The following is a 22,027-nucleotide window of genomic DNA, read 5'->3' as shown; positions in this document are numbered from 1 at the left end:
AGTTAATATACATGTATATAATACACAAGGGATTATAAATATAGGTAGTTAATTGGTTTTTTATGATATCGCTGCCACAATCAAGAAGTATTTACTGTGAATTATGACTATCAATAGATATATTTTCTGTATTGCCAGTTGATGTATTTATAAACTCACATAATGTGCTTTACTACTAAAATTGATAATAAATTCTATCTACCTGCTATAATTGATCGTAGGTAAAAGATCACAAATCATACTTAGTTTTAATAATATTTACTAACTTTACATGTAAATATACAGGGTGTTCAGTAAAGAAGGAAACGAATTTCTATTGTACTCATTGTTTGTAACAATTTAACTGTTTTCTAACTTACTGAACACCCTGTATAAAACCAATGAATTTTCACCTAACAGACAACTCTAAATAGCGATTGACGACATTTTTACTATTTTTTTTATGCAAATTCCTATGTATAAATCTCTTAATTACACCTCACAAAATATCTTTGAAAATATAATTACTTTATTTTTTTAAGAAAAACGGCTCTTTGTTGGGCTTAAATACACGAAAAATTAATTTTCTTAAATCCTAAAATCAACTTTTGATTTGCAATTGTGCCGTAATATGCACAATTAAGTTGCAGTGACCATCTTACAAAAATCTTATAATCTATTATTTGTATCATTGTAAACTATGCATTTTATCTTAAAATAATAATCATGTACTGTTCAACTTAATACAATAAATGAATATTCACTAATAGCGCTGATGATAAAACCACTTATTTTCAACATCTGTAATTCTTATGGGCGCCGGTTAAACTTTTATACATTAAAATTTACATTAAAAGTTTTAGGGTGNTTGGCGCCTATTAAACTTTTATACATTAAAATTTACATTAAAAGTTTTAGGGTGTTCTTAGAACACGTAGAAAGTCTCATGATTCAGTCCGATATTCACTACAATATGTAGTAGAAAATCGGAGTACAGTTTGAGAACATTTATTGTGTTGTCCGTCAAGTTGAACAACATGTCCTGGCATCAACAAACAAGGAAGTTTCTCATGGTTTTTGATAATAACAGCATCCTAGTGAGAGTAGAGAATAAATTCATGACAACGTAACGGGGTCCATATTATAATGTTTGATATCGAAAAAAGAACACATGAAAAGTTTAAATTTTCGCAAACTTCAAAATGCAACAGACAAATTACTACTGAGAATTAATGAGAATTTTTATTACCAAATTATATCTTAAAATCTACTTTACAAAGTGACTATCTTGACATTTTATAAAATTTTTTGTCTGTTACCACTTTTTCTCAGCTCTTACCGAACGGATTTATTTCAACGATACGTCAAAAGATCACAAATCGTATCTAGTCGAAGACATTACCCTTAAAAATTGATAAAAATTCCCCCGTACCCCGTAAATGGGGGAAACCTCCAAAAAGATTACAAATTAAAAAATCGTTAATTTTCGAAATTTTTTCAATTTTTTTTACTAAAATGTGCCGTAACTTTTTCAAAAATGAACATATCAATATAATTTTTTTTTATAGATGCTTGATGTCATTACCTATCATTTGGTATATTTTTTTTGTAAATTTGACCCTTTATCTGCCCACAGGGGAGGATTTAAAATGACAACTTTTTTACAAAAATTTAATTTTTTCAACTTAACTTTTGAAAATGTTCCGGAAGGTCTGACACTTTTATATATATCTTAAATTAAAGCTAATGTAATATGCTTTAATTAAAAAAAAAAAATTGCTATTTTCGTGTGAAAATTCTCGATTTTATTTTTTATATTATATTTAACTTTATAATGCTATAATTAATAAGGAACCAGCAGATCAAGTAGCTTTTGGAATAAAACACCAATTTTTTTAAAATTAAACACTATCTAAAGATTTGCATCGAAGCGTTTATTTTTGATAGTGATTTTAATCACTGTCAGATATCATTATACTTGATCCAACTATACCACGGCACCACTGTGCCGCGACCCCGTGTTCTGGGTTTTTTAACCTTATTTTATTTGTTTATTAGATATAAAACTTCAAAGTTTCTAATTTTTGAGAATACATACTTATATAGGGGATGACACACGTAGTAATATGTGTATCACTGTATCTAGTCGGCGGCACAACGATGTTAACGATGCCGATTTGAGCTTATAGTTTTGTGTAAATTCGTAAAATCCGTTGTTTTGACATATAGTCGTTACAATTTTCATTTTACAAAAAAATATATAGAACAATAAATGTAGTACAAAACATGTTTTAAAAAAATGGTCTCTTAATATTTTTTTGTTAATTGAACTCATTCTCGGAAAAATAATAAAATATGTGCGATTTCGCGTATTATAGAATAAACATAACTTTAGTTTTGTATAGTTATACTTTTAATAGGGTTTCTTATTTATAAACGACAATAAAATTTTTGTTATTATTATGAACATCATTTTAAGTTTATGTTAAAATTGATAAATGTCACTTTTATCACATATACCTCGGCTTTAACTGTTAGTTGCGCTTTTGGCCGCTTGCTTTATGTCAGAATATGCACCAAAATTACAGTTGTCTATAAATGAATATTATTATTGGATAGATTCGATATTGGTATTAATTTAGATATTTTCTCCATCGTCTCGTTCAAAATATTTGTGGGAATCAGAGTATGTGAAATACAAGAAATGTATTTCGAAAATGTGTTTTTGAACCCATCATGGATGACTTACCTAAGGACCGAGTCCAAACCGTGCGAACCTTTAAAAAATATGGCGTAGATTTTGCTTGTCCAGTGTTCCGTACGGTCTGGTTTACTAAGAAATTTGCCTAAGACTAAAGCATACATCNCTGGTTTACTAAGAAATTCGCCTAAGACTAAAGCATACATCAGTATCTTAGTTTGCCTTCCTACTAAGGCTATTCATATAGAATTAGTAGGCGTTCTTGACAGCGGAGTCATTCTTTAATGCTTTACTAAGATTCTCTGATAGACATAGTTTATGAACGGACATGTATTCAGAAAACGGTAAAAACTTTGTTGCGGTTAATCTATAACTTCGAAAAGTACATAAACTTTTAGCTAAACCAGAAGTAAAAAAAGAATTAAGTAATAAAGTAATTTAAGTCTTTAGTAATATCATTCCGGCCGAAGTCCTTACTTTGGCGGATTGTGGAAAACGTCTATTAAATCTGTTCTCTGTTTAATTATGAAGAATTATATACAATACTTGTTCGAGTAGAAGTCATATAAAATTCTCGACTGTTAACACCTTTATCCACGATTTCAAGTGACTTATCGGTTTTAACACCTGGTAATTTTTTGATAGGTAACTCGCTATCTGAATTTCCGAACGGGACGTAACAAATGTTATGGAGAACAGACTAACTCGCTGTAGACGTCTTGTTCAAATTACACAAAAAATATGGATTCGANTCTTGTTCAAATTACACAAAAAATATGGATTCGATGGAGGAACAAATATCTCAGACAGTTACAGGAAAAAAATGGCCACAATCAAATGGTTATTCTTGATGAAAACTTGGCCCCTTTAAAATGGTCAAATGGAAGAGTAATAGAAGTTCATAGTGGTTCTGACGGTGTCGTACGAGTCGCTACTATTCGTACAGCAACCAATGTATATAAACATACTGATCGTCAATTGTATCCATTACCTTTCGAGGAAAATTGTACAGAAAGTTTAAATAAGTAAAAATGTTTAAATATGTATGCTTGGTAATTTATGTAAGAATACTTATAAATTTGATAAAAAATAATAGTAATAATAATAACTAGTTTAAATATCGTAATATGGTTTTTTTTTTCGTATGTATTAATTATAATTTGTATTTGTATTATAAATTATGTTCATGCAAATAAAACAGCCCCTATCAGCATGCATTAAACTACACGTCTGATCGTTTTTTTTAATAAAATGCCAATATTGTTATTTTTTTATAATATAATAATTTATAATAAGTTTGTTATAATTTATACACCATGTTTTCAAGTAATTTGATCTTCATTTAAATATAAGCTCTTTCTAGTTAAATAATTAATGCAAACCAGAAAATTGTATGTCTTTTATTACTTTCTCCCAAGTTCAACATAATTACTATAAATTAAAAAAGATCATCAGAATTTCACTTCCAATAGCTTCATAAATGGTATTACTATATTATGGGCGTATTTTTTACTTTTAAGCTTAATATCATTATTTTTCACTAATTATTTCGTTATAAAGGTGTTTTAATAAAATAAATTGTAACGACGTTATGATTAAAGTAATTGTGGATTCAATTTATTAGACCTTTAACTATAACCCTAAAATTAAAATAATTTAAAGTATATTAAGTAAATAATGATAATATTAAAGCCCGATATCTCTATATTTCGACGACGCGTGCGGCAGATATAAGTCACAGNAAATAATGATAATATTAAAGCCCGATATCTCTATATTTCGACGACGCGTGCGGCAGATATAAGTCACAGATGAATTGGTTTACATAGTCAACGACGTGTCTCGCGGTGCTGTAACCCCCCCCCCTGACCTGTCCTATGTACCGACTGCCGGACAAGACAAACTCGTGTTATCGTCAACACTAACGAGTGCGACGGTGGACAGCTGATAATCACGACTGGATAGCGTGCTAATTCAAAGTAAATGAATAATATGCTATTACGGGCCGTGTCACAATTAATCTATAAATCAACAGAGCAAGGTAAAATGTTCATCTAATAATATATTGATACTTGAAGTTTTTACTATAAATACATTTTGGGGGGCCCAAAAGAGCACGGGTCCCAATTTCAAAAATACCAATTCTCAATAATACCCCCAAAAATTTGGCTCTAAACCACGGCTTTCTTGGTCTATCCCTAAATACGCCATTATTTCAATAACATAGTTAAAAGAATTTGGATTAAAAATGTTAAATTTTGTAATGTATAAACTGATGCGGTTAACTTTATTTAAATTGAACATTATAATTACACAAACATAATTTTAAATTAAATATAACAACATAAATATATAAGAAAAAATGATTTACATAATATTATATATGCGGTATGACAATGAGTATGGTGCGTTTTCTTGATGCCAGATGATAGCGTAGTGACCTGGGCTGATTCTTAATTTTTCGGTGGCGAGATGTGTCCGAGTTTGGTATAGTCTTTGCCATGACTAGTCTCGACAGATCGTATGCTTATGGTCTTTTTCTTTAAAACTTATCTATAAAATGGCCATCTTCAAATCTTAAAAAAATTTATTTCAAACAAAATTAATTTAAAAATATTTTTTGTAATTGCGAAAAATAACTTTAAATTTTATTTTAAATATAGTCCTATATTGTAAAAATTGATTTAAAAAAAAAATGAATAAAATGTAATGTAGATCATATGTTATATGAGTTATCAGTTAGATTTGTTCCACTCTGTATAAAAAAAATTATGAATATTAAAATGTTAAACAATAAAGTAATCGATAAGTTTGCCAATATATCACGTGTTTTCCCAACAGTAATTGTAAATTAATGATAATTCTAATTTATTTCTTCAATATAATAATTTAATTTTAAAAATGAAAAAAATAAAGTTAAGTATTGCGCAGTATAGACAATTAACTAAAGAAAAAAATGAAAAACAAAAAAAAATTAATAAGTAAAACATAAAATTTGATTAGTTTTTAGATTTAGCAACAATAATAATTTAATAATATCCAAAAAATCTAATAGTTGTACTAATAACCCCCACAAAATTTCTTCTGAAAACTTGAAAAATTCTGGATAAACTTGCAATTTAAAAAGTGACTGCTAAAAATAACTTGAGTTTGTCAAAAATTTCAGAACAGATAATTGATAATAATGTGAACAATATGTTTGATAATGAAGACACCAGAAATTCGTTTGAAAATTCGAACATTTTAATAAACTATATGAATAATTCTAATAAAGTTAATTCTGTGCATATTAATAGTTTTGAATCAAATAATAATTGTTATATTGATAAAAAATTGTTTTTAACAATGATCCTGCATTTTTGATTTTTAATCAAACGATTCGAGATCACTTTGCTACGTTTGGTCTTCATCAGAATAAAAATAATGATTCATCCAAGTTCTAGCTCAACATGGGATATGACGACTGGACGATATCTCGACCGTCACGCACAACACTGAATCTAACGAGCCTTACTATTTACATACCGTCAACGATCTTTACACTCTTTTAGCACTGCACCCCTCTTATCGGAATGGAGGGTACGCCGTGGTAAGTTCGGATGTAATCAAGAAATCGAGCATGCTGCCGACACGATCGACAATAGCGCGGTCAGTTGTTCAAAATTATTTCGAACACTATTGAGGAGAGGGTGTCAGTCAACTCGGCAAGTACACTAATGGCAGTCAAAGCTGTCAATGGGCAATCCGGCATCGCGGTTAAGAACCAGCTGCTCCCCGTAAACCATAATGTTTATCTAACCGATTGGTTTGAACACTGGTTTCGTTAACTTCTGGCACAGACATAAGCGACTCTCCAATTAAAAAAAACGGTAGCACAGTGGGGTCGAGGCACAGTGTGGACGAGGCATAGATCGGACAAGTATAGATGATATCTGACAGTGATTAAAATCACTATCATAAGAAACGCTTCGATGCAAATCTGTAGATAGTGTTTCATTTAGAGAAATTGGTGGATTATTCCAAAAGCAACATCAACTCTTATTTCTTTAATTATATCCTGATTAGTATTTCATTTGATTTTAAAATATAATATATGAATAAATACTAATTATAGTTTTTAAATTTAGTATGAAATTGTGAGGCCAGCTATGATGTATGGTTAATAGTGTTGGGCGGTTGATAAGAAAGTAGAACAGAGAATAAGTGTAGCAGAGATGAGAATGCTCAGTTGGATGAGTGGAGTGACTAGAGAAGATAGGATAAGGAATGAGCAAATAAGAAGAAGTATAGTTGTTGCGTCAATCGTGGATAAGATGACAGAAAATAGACTTAGATTGTTTAGTCATGTTATGAGGAGAGAAGAATAGGAAGCTGTAAGAACAGTTATAGAAATGAATGTTAAAGGAAGAAGAGCTAGAGGAAGACCAAAAAAGAGATTGAAGGATGCTATTGAATGCGATTTGAGGACAGCTGATGTGAGCGTAGAAGATGTGGGAGATCGTGTCAAGTGGAAGCTTAGGATAAGGGTGGCCGACCCCAAGTAGTTGGGATTAAGGCAAAGAAAAAGAAAAAGTTTACCAGAAATTCCGGTGGCAATTGACATAATAGGATTGTTANCCAGATATTCCGGTGGCAATTGACATAATATGATTGTTATTTGGGAATGTACAATTTAGCGTTTAGTTGGGTATAAACAATATAGTGTCAAATCAATTACCTACTCTATCGGTTGTATCTTAATATGCACTACACTTAAATGATACTATAAATAAATAAACTCACACATACACACATATGCATTTATAACATTGTGTCTAATGTATATCACGATAAAAAGTAACCGTAAAATGAAAAAAATGGAGTATAAATTTTAGTACTCATATTAAATGTAATGTAACTCGAAAAATATTTGTTTAAATGAATAAATATGNTAGTACTCATATTAAATGTAATGTAACTCGAAAAATATTTGTTTAAATGAAAAAATATAAGATAATTTTTTTGTTTATAATTGTCTTTTAAACAACTTTTGTACGAAACTTTTTTTTGTAAGTTAAATATTTTTTGAGAAAATTAAAAAAGCTCATATTTTTGAACTTTTGCGAGGCAGTAAAAAAAAGCTCAATTTCAATCAATGAGAACTATTAGTATGTCATTATACACATTTTAATTCAACTTTTAATACAACAAAATTAAGTTGGGAATTTTTTAAGAAATTTTTCCTTTGTTGACTGGCCTAGATGTCAATTTTAAACTTGTAATTGAGCTAAAAGTTATGGTAACATATTCAATTTTTTTTACTATAAACTTTCATAAATCTTTATCAAAAATTTTTCATCAACTTTAAAGAACCAAAAAAATAGGTTAAAAATGAAAATTTGGACTGATTATTTTTAACATATTAAAAATCAAATCAGTAATATTTTGAAAACAATTTTTTTTTCTTTTAATTATTATTTTATATGTAATTAGTAATAATATAAAAAAATAGAACAGATAGATAAAGTCTAATTGCAGATTTGAAAACAACGCGAAAATTTGATTTAGAAAAGTATATTTTTGCTTGAAGTCCAGTATTTCATCAATAAATATAGTCTAAAAAACTATATTTATTGCATTTTTATATNTTTATTGTAAATTTATCAGAAAAACTCATTATTTTTTGCATTTTTATCGTAATAGAACACTTAAATAGAAATCATAGTAATCATTTCTAAGTAATTTTTGGTATTTAAAAAGATTTTACAATTGAAATATCCAGAACTGAATTAATTTTAATGATTTACTTAAACTAAAAAAAAAAAGTTATTATTGTGAATCCCTCTTGTGGGCTGGTTGAGTTAAATGATAGATAATGACATGCATCTATATAAAAAAAAAATTATACTGATTTGGTCATTATTGATAAAGTTTAACAGTTAACAAAGTTATAAGTTTTATACACTGTACTACAAGAAACTTTCATAAGAAACAAAAATATAATATTCTAAATTAACATTTCGCGATGTTTTTAAATGTGCAATTAGACTATTTCTACCACTTTTAAGTTTTAATATTATTAAAAAATAGTATTTACATATAAAAAAAAATAATTAAGAACAAAAAAAATTGTTTTAAATTAATACTGATTTTGATTATTAATATGTTAAAAATAAGGAAAATGACATATTTAACCTATTTTTTTAATCGTTTAATATTGATTGTTGTAAATGTTTATAATAAAAAAAAAGAATTTATTTTACCATAACTTTTAGCTCAACTGACAAGTTTGATATTGACATCATTAAATAGAAAATTTTATGACAATTAAAAAAATTGTATCGTTAAGATCAATATGCAGTCAGAAAGTTTTATAATTACTATTTATTGTAAATTTATCAGAAAAGCTCAATATTTTTTTGCATTTTTATGGTAATAGATAACTTAAATAGAAGTAATAGTAATAATTTCCTAGGAACTTTTGTTGTTTGTTGAAAAGATTCTATAATTGAAATATTGAGAACTTAATTAATTTTAATGATTTACTTTAACTAAATGTACCAATCAAAACAAAGTTGTTAAAAAGATTTACTCAATTGAGTGTATTATAAAATTTGATTATATTTGTAAAAATCAATTGTTAATTCAGGAGAAAAAACAATCATTTTTTTTAGAAATGATTTATATAGCAACATGTTACAAAAAAAAATTGTAATATTATAGTCTAGTAGTAGCACACACAAATAGAGTAAAAAAATTATTAAATTACAAAGTAAAATGATTTAATTTTGTAGTTGAAACCTATCATATCAAACTTAATTCGTTAATTAATATTTTGAAAACATTAGAAATTAATGATTTTAATTGTCTTTATGGAGACGATGTAATAACTAACTGTTTAATTGATAAATTAGAATTTTTTTTTCAATTTTTGAGGGTAATATCTTCAAATAGATACGAATTGTAGTCATTTGACGTATCGTTGAAAAAAGTAGGTCAAGTTATTGAATCTAAATGAGATAAAAATCAAACGAGTTAAAAATTTATACTAACTTAAAAAGAATTAAGAAAAAATGCAAAAAAATCATTGCCATACGAGAGTTGGAACCTCGTACCCCAAGCGTGTAAAGCATGAGTTTTACCAATTCGGCAACCGTATGTTGTTATCGTCGGATGAAAAAATTAGCTATTTAAGCTAAATCAAATTTCAAAGTTATTTTTCTCGACTTAAAAGAAGCAAACAAATTTAAATAAGTTTAACTTTCTATGCTATATTAATTTTTTATTTATATAATATTTATGAAAATCTGTAGTCCCCTTGTCAGGTATTTTAAAATAAAATAAAATACAAAACCCAGAATTTTAACACAAAAATAGCAAATTTTTGAATACGGTAGTCATTTTTACCGTGAAGACAAATCCAGAGGTCACATTTTTTTTTTTAAATTAAAGTATATTATATAAGCTTTAATTTAAGATATATATAAAAGTGTCAGTATTTCCGGAATACTTTCAAAAATTAAATTGAAAATGTCTTAGTTTCAATAAGCATGTTTAAAGTTTTGACCCCCATTGTATAAAAGGGTATGATACGATTTACAAAAAAAGTGTGTCAGATGAAAGTAGTATATAAAAATTATTTATAAAAAAATAATAATATTGATCTATATATTTCTCCAAAAGTTATAGCAATATAAATTTAATAATATAACATATAAAATCGAGAGTTTTTTCACGGAAATCGTACTTTCTTCTTTAACTTTGATGTCCGTTTTTACCACAAAGACAAGTCCAGAGGTAAAATTTTTTTTTCCAAATTAAAGTATATTACATTAGCTTTAATTTAAGGTATATATAAAAGTGTCAGTCTTTCCGGAACATTTTCAAAAGTTAACTTTTTGTAAAAAAGTTACCATTTTGAAACCCTTCCTGTGGGCTGTTAAAGGATCAAATGTTTACAAAATTATATAAAATGATAGGTAAATATCTAAGGTATCTATAAAAAAAAATTATATTGATTCGATCATTTAAAAAAAAGTTATGGCAATTTTAAGTAAAAAAAAATTTAAAAAATTTAGAAAATTAGCGATTTTTAAATTTGTAATTTTTTTGGAGGTTTCCTCCATTTACGGGGAAAGAGGGAATTTTTTTCAATTTTTGAGGGTAATGTCTTCGACTAGATACGATTTGTGATCTTTTGACATTTGTTCATCAAAATCGGTCCAGCGAGAGCTGAGATTGAGCGTTCACAGACACAAAAATAAAAAATAAAAAACACATCATAGTAAAATTAATACCTTCTCAGCTTCGCATCGAAGCTAAAATGTGCAGGTGTAAGGAATAAAGGATCAAATGGATCTGGGGAAAGATTAGTCAATGGTCGAGAATTTAAGCAAGCTTCTGCCCTTATTAAAATAGTATTTAATTCCTCGTATGTTAAAAATGCCTCCCCTAACACCTTAAAAATTAAAGTTTTCATTGACTTCACAGCGGACTCCTACAAACCCCCAAAATGAGGTGAGCGCGCAGGAATAAATCGCCATTCCATGCCTTTTTCCGCAACATGATTAATCAGCTGAATTTTGTGCTCTTTAGATTGAAATAAATCGTAAACTTCTTTTAAATATTTATTAACTCCTACGAAATTTATTTATTTATTTAAGTTTCAAACGGGGCAAGCCCAATTACAAAAATTTTTAAGTAAAAGTAACATCATTCGTAACAATATTATTAATAAAGAAAAACAGTGTAAATGAAAAAAAAAAAAAAATTAAAAGCTATAACTAAGAATAATGTATTACAAATATAGCAACAATTAGTGTTTGTAAGACGATGTACAATGTAAGCATTCCGTAAAGAAGAAATAACACAAAAATCAAAAATTAAATTTTAAATAAAACTAAAAAACGTGTGAATTAAAAAATATGAAATTGCAATAAGTTTTATATGAGTGGAAAAAAGTTATAAAGTTTGGTGAGATGAATAAATCAATTTTTAAATTATTAACTGTTTTCATAATTCTGTTTATGGGAGAGTTACTATCATAGTTAGTTGTTGCATTTTTAATGTGAAATATTTTTATATTACGGGTGCTACAAGATGGTACATGAAATGAAAATCGATTCAAAAATATCGGACAATCTATTTGACCAGCAAAAATTTTAAAGGTAAAATAAATATCTAACCACATTCTTTGTAGTTCCAATGTCTCAAGATTCATAATTGCTAATAGAGGGGTGTATGAAGAATGAGGTTCTCTTGGTATTAAGCACTTCAAAGAAATAAAGCGTAAGAATTTTTGTTGAATTTTTTCTAATTTTAATTTATAACTGGTTTGGTAAGGAGACCAAATTATGGAGCCATATTCACACATTGAGCGAACTAATGAGCAGTAAATGGATTTAAAGGCATCCTTATCGGTAAAGTCGCCACAATTACGTTGAATGAAGCCTAATATTTTGTTTGATCTTATAAAAATATTATTAATATGACTATCAAATTTGAGTTTAGAATCAAACAAAATACCAAGATCTTTTATCGGTCCCATACTACGAGATATTATTTCTGCATTTATATGGTAGACGAATTTAGGAACGATTCTAGCTCTGGAAAATGACATTATCTTACATTTATTAATATTAAGGGTAAATTTATTATTGATACACCATTCATAAAGAGAGTTTAGATCTGATTGAAGTAAATCAGAATCAGATTGACAATTAACTCTACGGAAAATTTTTATGTCATCAACAAACATTAATTTAGAACAATTTTGAAATGTAATATCATTAATAAAAATTAAAAATAAAATTGGAGCTAAATGAGACCCTTGAGGAACACCCGACGTAACAGGTATAGGTATAGACCAATATTCTTTATATGCAACTATTTGATGTCGATTTTTGATAAAAGAAATAAGCCAGGATAGAAAGTTACCACAAATACCAATTTGCTCTAATTTATAAAATAAAATTTGATGATTAATTTTATCAAAAGCTTTAGCAAAATCTGTGTAAACAACATCTACATTTGATTTATCTGACATAGCATCAGAAACAAAAGTATGAAATTTAAGCAGATTAGTAATCATACTCTTGTTACGAGTGAAGCCATGTTGATCATCAACAATAATATTATTTATAGTGGGTAATATTTTAGTTGCTATAATAGATTCAAATATTTTTGATATAAGGGAAAGTAAAGATATTGGTCTATAGTTAGAGATATTTAAAATATCAGTAGAGGTCTTAGGAATAGGTCGAATGAGGCTAGTTTTCCATGCGTCGGGGAAAGTACCAGATGACAGTGATAAATTAAAGATAAGAAATAGAGGTAGTGAAATAGCATACTTACAATTTCTTAAAAATACATTTGGTATTAAATCAGGACCAGGACTGCATTTAGAATTTAAAGAGCTAAGAGACTGAAATATATCAATTAATTCAATTGAGACAGAGTGCATAGAAGAAGAAAGAACTTTAGGCGGTACATTATAATTGTAATTTACATTAACATTATTGTAGTCTTCGTAAACACTGGAGAAATAATTAGCAAAAGCATTAACAATGTTATTAGGAGTAATAAATTCTTCATTTAATAAATGTAAACTATTCGGCAGAAAATTATTATTACGTATGTTATTAATAAATTTCCAGAGTTGATTAGGATGAGTTTTTAAATTATTTTGAATTTTTTTAAAGTAATTTTGATAGTCAAATTTTGAAAAATATTTACATTTTGCACGAAGATTAGAAAATTTATTATAATCACTCACCAAACCCGAACTCTTCAAAATTTTATAGGCTATACTTTTCTTAAAAATTAATTCTTTTAAATTTCTACTAAACCATGGAGNAGAGCTAAGAGACTGAAATATATCAATTAATTCAATTGAGACAGAGTGCATAGAAGAAGAAAGAACTTTAGGCGGTACATTATAATTGTAATTTACATTAACATTATTGTAGTCTTCGTAAACACTGGAGAAATAATTAGCAAAAGCATTAACAATGTTATTAGGAGTAATAAATTCTTCATTTAATAAATGTAAACTATTCGGCAGAAAATTATTATTACGTTTGTTATTAATAAATTTCCAGAGTTGATTAGGATGAGTTTTTAAATTATTTTGAATTTTTTTAAAGTAATTTTGATAGTCAAATTTTGAAAAATATTTACATTTTGCACGAAGATTAGAAAATTTATTATAATCACTCACCAAACCCGAACTCTTCAAAATTTTATAGGCTATACTTTTCTTAAAAATTAATTCTTTTAAATTTCTACTAAACCATGGAGGATGAGTAGAATGTTTTTTAATGATTTTAGGTACAAAAATCTCAAAAATTTCATAAATAATAGAGTAAAACAAATTGACAGCTTGATTTACACATACGTCTTTAAATAGGTTATTCCAGTCGATCGATGATAAAGTGAAATTTATTTCCGCGTAGTTACAATTAAAAAAATTATAAATACAAAAATTATAATCAATCGGTTTATTTACAACTATAGGAAAAGAAATGAGTAAGCCAGGATGATAAGCATCACATGGAACAAGAGGATTATTAGATTTTTTAACAGACACATTATGTAAATCAGAAAAAACTAAATCCAATATTGATCCAGTTTTATTATAAATATTGTTGAATTAAAAAAGGTTTAAAAAAGATAATGTAGATAGAATTTCAGAGTAATGGTTACTTAAGTTTTCTAGACTAGGAATAAATCCATTGGATGTATAAAGCCATATATAATCAGGAAGATTGTAATCACCAACCATAATTAAGTTTTTAACATATGAAAACTTCAATAATAAATTATTAATAATATCGAAATGAATATTATAAATTGAAATGTCTGATAGAGGAGGAAAATAAACATTACCAATAATTATATAATTAAGATTAATTTTAGTTATGACAAATATGTGTTCGACTGGACTAGCCGGTACAGATAATACTTATTATAATTATAATTATAATTATAATTATAATTATTATTATAAAACTTATTATTAACCGATAACAAAACACCACCACCTCTGGAATGAGTACTTGTATTTTGGTAGCATTTAAATTTGTGCATTATCGCTGTATAAGATTTTTGCAATCCCGCGTATATTAAAAAATCTATCTAATGCATTTAAAAAAGACTTCGTGCTTAAGTCAGATACTAATTCAATATGAACTGCTTTTGTTGAAAAACAAATAAATATACAAGCGTAACATTTTCATAGACATGCCCTTTTTCTAAGACTGTCCTTTATCATCAGCGGACCGGCAAAATCACAACCACTTATTAAAAAAGCTCTTCCCTGCTCAAAACTATTACTAGGTAGATCGCCCATAATGGGTTGTATTACAACCGGTCTATATCGGAAACATTTAATACAATGATGCAATACGCCTTTTGCTGTCTTACGTGCGTTGAATGGCCAATAATTTAATCTAATAGTAGATAACATTGCCTGCGGGCCGCCGTGCATTAAACGTTCATGTTCGCGTAGAAATAATAAACGCGTGTATTTACACTTATCACCAGGTAACACTATAGGATGACGTTGACATTTTATCAATATATAATGCATTTTTCAGCCTACCACCAACTCTAATTATATGTTTATCGTCTAAAAACAGTCTTAATCGTAACAATTTACTTTTCTTTGACACCTCTTTACCGTTTATCAAACAACTAATTTCTTTAGCAAAACAATTATTTTGCACAATACGTATTAAATTAATATTTGCCCTATTTAATTCATCTGCATTTATAACACTTGTTTTGAGCAATTTTTTATGTACTTTAATATCTATAAATCTTAAACAATAAGCCATAATACGTAAAATTTTATTTAAAGATGAAAATTTGTCTAACAAATTAGCTTCTTCTATTACATTACCAATAAATTTAGTTGTACTTTTTCTTTCCAACAAATTGCTTGAAATTTCTAATACTCCATTATTTTGACTTGGCCATTCCGTTTTATCCTTACTCAACCAAGACGGTCCTTGTCACCATAACTGAATCTCATTCATCAACTTCGCTTTACACCCTCTAGAAAGCAAGTCGGCTGGATTATCCTGAGCCCATTCTGATGGACAAGATAAATTCTGAATTTCACCAACTCGGTGAGCAACGAATGTCTTCCAATTTGTGGACGGAGAAGATATCCACGCCAAAACTATATTTGAGTCCGTCCAAAAGTACTTTTTTATAATATTTAATTTTAACTTTTCCATAACATTATAAGATAACCGTGGGAGTAATAATGCTGCGCATAGTTCTAATCTGGGTATAGAAATTACTTTTAATAGAGCTGCATTTGATTTCCCACAAATAAGCCTTAAACTATGTTTACCATCGTAAGTATATACATCCACCATATGCCTTTTCTGATGCGTGCAAAAAACCATGTATTTCTATTGACAAAATATCTTTTTCGCGCGTTATTTTTCGCGGCACTTTTAAATTATTCAAAGTTAACAAGCTCTCGCGATAATTTAACCAGTTTTCACTTATATTATCAGTTAATACTTCATCCCTTGCTAATTGTATGTTCCATAAACTTTGAATGAAGAGTTTGGCTCTTATTATTACAGGTCCTAAAAGACCAAGCGGATCATAAATACTGGCTACCTCAGATAATATTTTCCTTTTAGTTAAATCACTTTCCGGGTAAATGTTTAAATTTATTTTAAATATAAACATATCATTAGCGGGGTCTTACGTTAGACCAACTATTTTTGTTATCGTTGATTCAAATGCATGTTCGTTATTTTTATTTTCAACCGTGTCGTCTACAACTGTGTTTTTATTAGATAACCACTTACACAGCGACATACCGGCTCGTTGAAATATACAGATAAGATCGTCGCGTAACTGAACAGCTGATTCGATAGTGTCTGTGCCTCCTAAATAGTCGTCCATGTAAAAATTATTTTTTATTTCAGAACAAGCTGATAGATAATAATTTTCTACCTAACTAGCTAAAGTACGTAAACAAGCAGTTGCTAAAAACGATGAAGGACTTATACCATATGTGACTGTTGTTAATTTATAAATTTCTATGGGCATTATTGGATTTTTTCTCTATAATATTCTTTGGTAATCACAATGTTCAGGAGCTAAATTAATTTGTTGATACATTTTTTTTATATCTGCAGTTAAAGCAACTCTATGTTTTCTAAAACGTATTAAAATAAAAATCATATTGTCTTGTAAGACCTTTTAATAGTACGTCATTCAGTGACTTACCAGATGACGTTTTACACAACGCATCGAATACAACACGAAGTCGTGTTGTTGTGCTGTTATAATTATATACAGCGTGGTGCGGTAAGTAACATATATGTACCCCAACTATGGGTTTCTTATTACTAATTTTCTGCATATGACCCAATATTTCGTATTCTTTCATAAATTTACTATATTCCTCTTTTAACTTTTCGTCTTTTTGCAACTTTTTTTCCATATTTAAAAATCTTCTTTTTGCTATCTCGTATGATTCGCCTAATTTATAATTTTCCCCTTCTTTAAAAGGTAAATAAACCATAAATCTACCGACATCGTCTCGCTTAACCGTATTTTCGAAAAACTCTTTACACTTTTTATCTTCTAACGTTAGTGGCGTGGCTGTTCCTACTTCTTCCAAAAACCAAAATTTAGATAACATATTTTCTAATTCATTTTCGTGATCAATCACTGCCGAATAACTAATAGAATGATACGCTTGACTATAGCCCAGATTTACTACTCCTGTAATTACCCAACCAAACTGCGTTTGTTGAAATATTGGTCCGTCCTCGGACGGTTTAATTTTACCCGTGCATATAACATCAAAAAAGTGACCTGCTCCGAGTAATAAGTCTATTTTTTGCGGTACTGTGAAAGACGGATCCGCTAATTGAATACCTTCCGGAATAAAACATTTACTTTTTATATTATTCGACGGAATAAATCCTGTTATCTTAGGAACAACCAAACATTGTACTTCTATTTTGAATAAACTAATGCGCGATGTAATTACTACTGTAACCGCTGAAGTAATATTTTTTTTAGTACCTCTTATGCCAATGACACTGTGGTGTACTCGCGATTTACGCAACCTTAATAATTGTACCATATATTCACTTATAAAGTTACACTGTGAACCAGAATCCAGCAAAATTATACATTTTTCTTTTCCACTTTTAACATTATCTGCATAAGCTTCTACTGTTGACAACAACACTTGTTCGTGTAATTGAGCAGCTGCAATAGCGCTCGTTGATACGTTATCTGAGACTACTGAATTGTCGTTTGTAGTATTATTATCTACTTTTATTTCTCGATTTAGAGTTGTATTTAAATGCAACAATACATTGTGTGGTTTTGAACACTTTAAACAATAACGCGCTGTACATCTTTCACTATGCCGCCTCAAACAAATTTTACATAGTTTGAGTGCCACTGCCTTTTTAATTCTATCCGCAATTGATAATGAAAAAACTGTGGACAACGTTATATTGTATGTGGCAAATCACAAATATACATTTTAATCCTTGCGTAATTGTTACCGCAGCTGATCTATACTTATTTTGTTTGATAAACATATTTTGGTTACCAAGTTGTTGGTTACCTCGCGAATAAATATTTTTGGACGCTTCTACCACTTCTAATACTTTTACTCTATTTTCCAAAAATGCAATAAATTTGGATACGTGTGCTATTCTATCTTGGGGTGATTCTGCTTCCCATGTATTTAGCGTATTTCTATCAAGCCTAGTACAAATTAAATGCATTAACATCGGCCCCCATTCTTCAGGTTTTTCTTCTAACATTTTTAATGCACTAATACGACAGACTAAAGAATCCAAAAATTCTCTTATTTTAACAGCAGACTCTTGATGCACCATTCCTAGCTCAAAAATAGCTTTCACGTGGGTTTGAATTATTAACTTATTATTGTCATATCTCTCTTTTTACATTATCCACGCGATTTCATAATTATTCGCTGTTGTTTCTAAACTTTTAATAATATTTGCTGTCTCTCCTGATAAAGATGAGCGCAAATAGCAAAATTTCTGAATATCCGATAGATTTGCATTAACATGTATAAGTTTAGAAAATAAATCATAAAAAAGTTTCCATTCACTGTATTCGCCAGTAAATACTGGAATACTTATAGGAGCTAACTTAACGTGAGAAATAAATTTATTTGTTTGACCACAAGAACTTTGTTGACAACTATATTGATTTTCTTTGATTTCTCTATTTTCGACTTTTGACGAACTTACTCTACCAATTAATTTATTTGCTTTGACTAATGTTCTAAAAAATAATTCTTCACATTCCTCTTATATATCTCTTGTTCCTCCACGTTTACCTCTTCTTCGAGCTCTATAGCTCCTTGAATAACTTCGAACTCTGACCAAACAGCCTCTATTTTTTTTATCTGAAATAATATTTGCTCTATTGAGACTTTTCCACTACTTAAATATTTTTCGAATTTTATTAAAGACGTTTTTAATTGTCCTCTGCGCTGCGGAAGATTAATGCTCGTTTCCCCCATGTCGAAGGTAAGTGAGAACGTGAAAATGATACGTCAAAAGATCACAAATCGTATCTAGTCGAAGACATTACCCTCAAAAATTGAAAAAAATTCCCTCGTTCCCCGTAAATGGGGGAAACCTCCAAAAAAATTACAAATTTAAAAATGGCTAATTTTCGAAATTTTTTCAATTTTTTTTACTAAAAACTGCCGTAACTTTTTTAAAAATAAATTTTTATAGATGCATGATGTCATTACCTATCATTTGGTATATTTTTTTTATAAATCTGACTTTTTACCTGCATAACGGGGGGGATTCAAAATGACAACTTTTTCACAAAAAATTTATTTTTTCAACTTGACTTTTGAAAATGTTCCGGAAAGTCTGAAACTTTTATATATATCTTAAATTAAAGTTAATGTAATGTACTTTATTATGCAAAAAAAAAATTTCGAACTTTATTTTGTCTTCACTGTGAAAATGGCTACCGAATGCTATTATTGTGTAAAAATTCTCAATGTTATTTTTTACATTTTTAACATTATAATTCTATAACTTATTGAAAAGTGTATGGATCGACACAATTTTTTTATGAGAAATAATATTTTTTAATTATCCCTTTTTCATTCGACATACTTTATCTTAATCAAGATATTAATAAGGAACTAGCTGATCATGTAGCTTTTGGAATAATACACCAATTTTTTAAAATTAAACACTATTTAAAGATTTGCATCGAAGCGTTTTTTTTTTGATAATGATTTAAATCACTGTCAGATATCATTATACTTGATCCATCTATGCCACGTCACCACTGTGCTGCGACCCCCCTGTGCTGGGTTTTTTTCCTTACAACTGCCATAACTTTTTTAAAAATAACCAAATCAATATAATTTTTTTTTATAGATGCATCATATCTTTACCTTTCATTTGGTAAAGTGTAACAAATTTATATATATCTTAAATTAAAGCTAATGTAATATATTTAAATATGGAAAAAATAATTTTCGTATTTTTTCTCTTTACAGTGAAAACAGACATTTTTTGAAAAAAATATTTTAAACTATTTTAACATCGATGCGAAGCTGAGAAGTTATTATTTTTACTATGATGTTTTTTAGCTTCGACGCGAAGCTGATAAGGTATTGATTTTGCTGTGATATGTTATTTTTTTTATTTTTTTTTTTTGTATCTGTTACTACTTTTTTCAGCTCTCACCGAACGGATTTCTTTCAACGATACGTCAAAAGATCACAAATCGTATCTATCGAAGATCTTACCCTTAAAAATTGAAAACAATTCCTTCGTTCCATGTCAATGGAGAAAATCCTCAATAAAAATACAAATTTAAGAATCGCTAGTTTTCTAAATTTTTTTTTACTAAAAACTGCCATAACTTTTTCAAAAATGAACATATCAATATAATTTTTTTTTATAGATGATTGATACCTTTACCTATCATTTGGTATTTTTTTTCATAAATTTAACTCTTTACCTGTCCACAGAGGGGAATTTAAAATGACAACTTTTTCACAAAAAATTAACTTTTTAAAATGTTTCGGAAGGTCTGACACTTTTATTTATATCTTAAATTAAGGCTTATGTAATATACTTAAATATAAAAAAAAAAAATTTTGGACTTAATTTTTTTTTCGTGATGAAAACAAAGTCATCAAAGTTAATAAAAAAAAATACGATTTTTGTAAAAAAATTCTTTTTCATATTGTTAACTTTATAACGCTATAAATCTTTGAAAAATGAATGGATCAATACAATTTATTTATGAGAAATAATATTTATATACTTTAATTCGACTTATTTGTTTTTTAAATCGGACCATTTTTCTTAATACAGGGGGGGTCAAAACATAAAAATGCATAGAAAAGTAGAACTTTTTCAACTTACATTTTTAAAGTGTTCCGGAAAGTCTGACACTTTTATATATATCTTAAATTAAAGCTAATGTAATGTACTTTATTATGCAAAAAAAAATGTCGGACTTTATTTTGTCTTCATTGTGAAAATGGCTACCGAATGCTATTTTTGTGTGAAAATTCTCGATTTTATATTTTACATTTTTAACTTTATAATGCTATAACTTATTGAAAAGTGTATGGATCAACACAATTTTTTTATGAGAAATAATATTTTTTAATAATCTCTTTTTCATTCGATATATTTTATCTTAATCAGGGTATTAATAAAGAACTAGCAGATCATGTAGCTTTTGGAATAATCCACCAATTTTTTAAAATTAAAGACCATCTAAAGATTTGCATCGAAGCGTTTTTTTTTTATATTAATTTTAATCACTGTCAGATACTATTATTATTATTATATTATAATCAACGACAAGCGGTTTTTACAAAATTAACAGACAATAAAAAATTGGACAACAGATAACAACTTAATAGACACATAACTTATACTAACTTAATATTAGAGAGAAAAGAAGACATGGTAAATAATAAATAAAATATAAATGGTGTAAATTGTATAAAACAGGATGTGAGCACTGCGTACTATAAATGGTTTAATAACATATTTTATTATTTGCATTATACATCATTCTTATAAGTGGAGCATTCCTGGAGAAGTTAGTTTTATTGGTGGGGATATAAAAATTACACTGAAGCCTAGTATTACTAGGAATCCGAAAACATAGTTCTCCAAGAAGCCTGGGAGCATCAACTTGACCTTCGATCAGACCCTGAATAAAAGTGATACCAAAATTATCACGCCTAATAGAAAGAGGTACAAGTCTCAGAGCTTGACTTACTGGCTCGTATTCATGTGGAGGATGAGGAATGTTGAGGCAATAACCGGCGAAACGCAT

The 22,027-nt window shown here is 28.3% G+C and overlaps 1 protein-coding gene across 1 annotated transcript; it reads right to left on the bottom strand.

Annotated features, from left to right (window-relative positions):
• Positions 1-18,621: 18,621 nt before the first annotated feature.
• On the bottom strand, positions 18,622-22,027 carry LOC126896497 (uncharacterized). The gene is made up of 3 exons (XM_050669333.1): positions 21,971-22,027; positions 21,756-21,901; positions 18,622-18,970 (listed from the first exon to the last, which is right to left on the bottom strand). Exons 1-3 carry the CDS (start codon positions 22,025-22,027, stop codon positions 18,622-18,624), a joined length of 552 nt encoding a protein of 183 aa, XP_050525290.1.

This window comes from Daktulosphaira vitifoliae, unplaced genomic scaffold (genome assembly GCF_025091365.1).
Source record: "Daktulosphaira vitifoliae isolate Bord-2020 unplaced genomic scaffold, ASM2509136v1 Scaffold_1, whole genome shotgun sequence".
Taxonomy (NCBI): domain Eukaryota; kingdom Metazoa; phylum Arthropoda; class Insecta; order Hemiptera; family Phylloxeridae; genus Daktulosphaira; species Daktulosphaira vitifoliae.
Note: the sequence above shows the minus strand (reverse complement) of the source record. Positions and strands in the feature narration are given on the sequence as shown.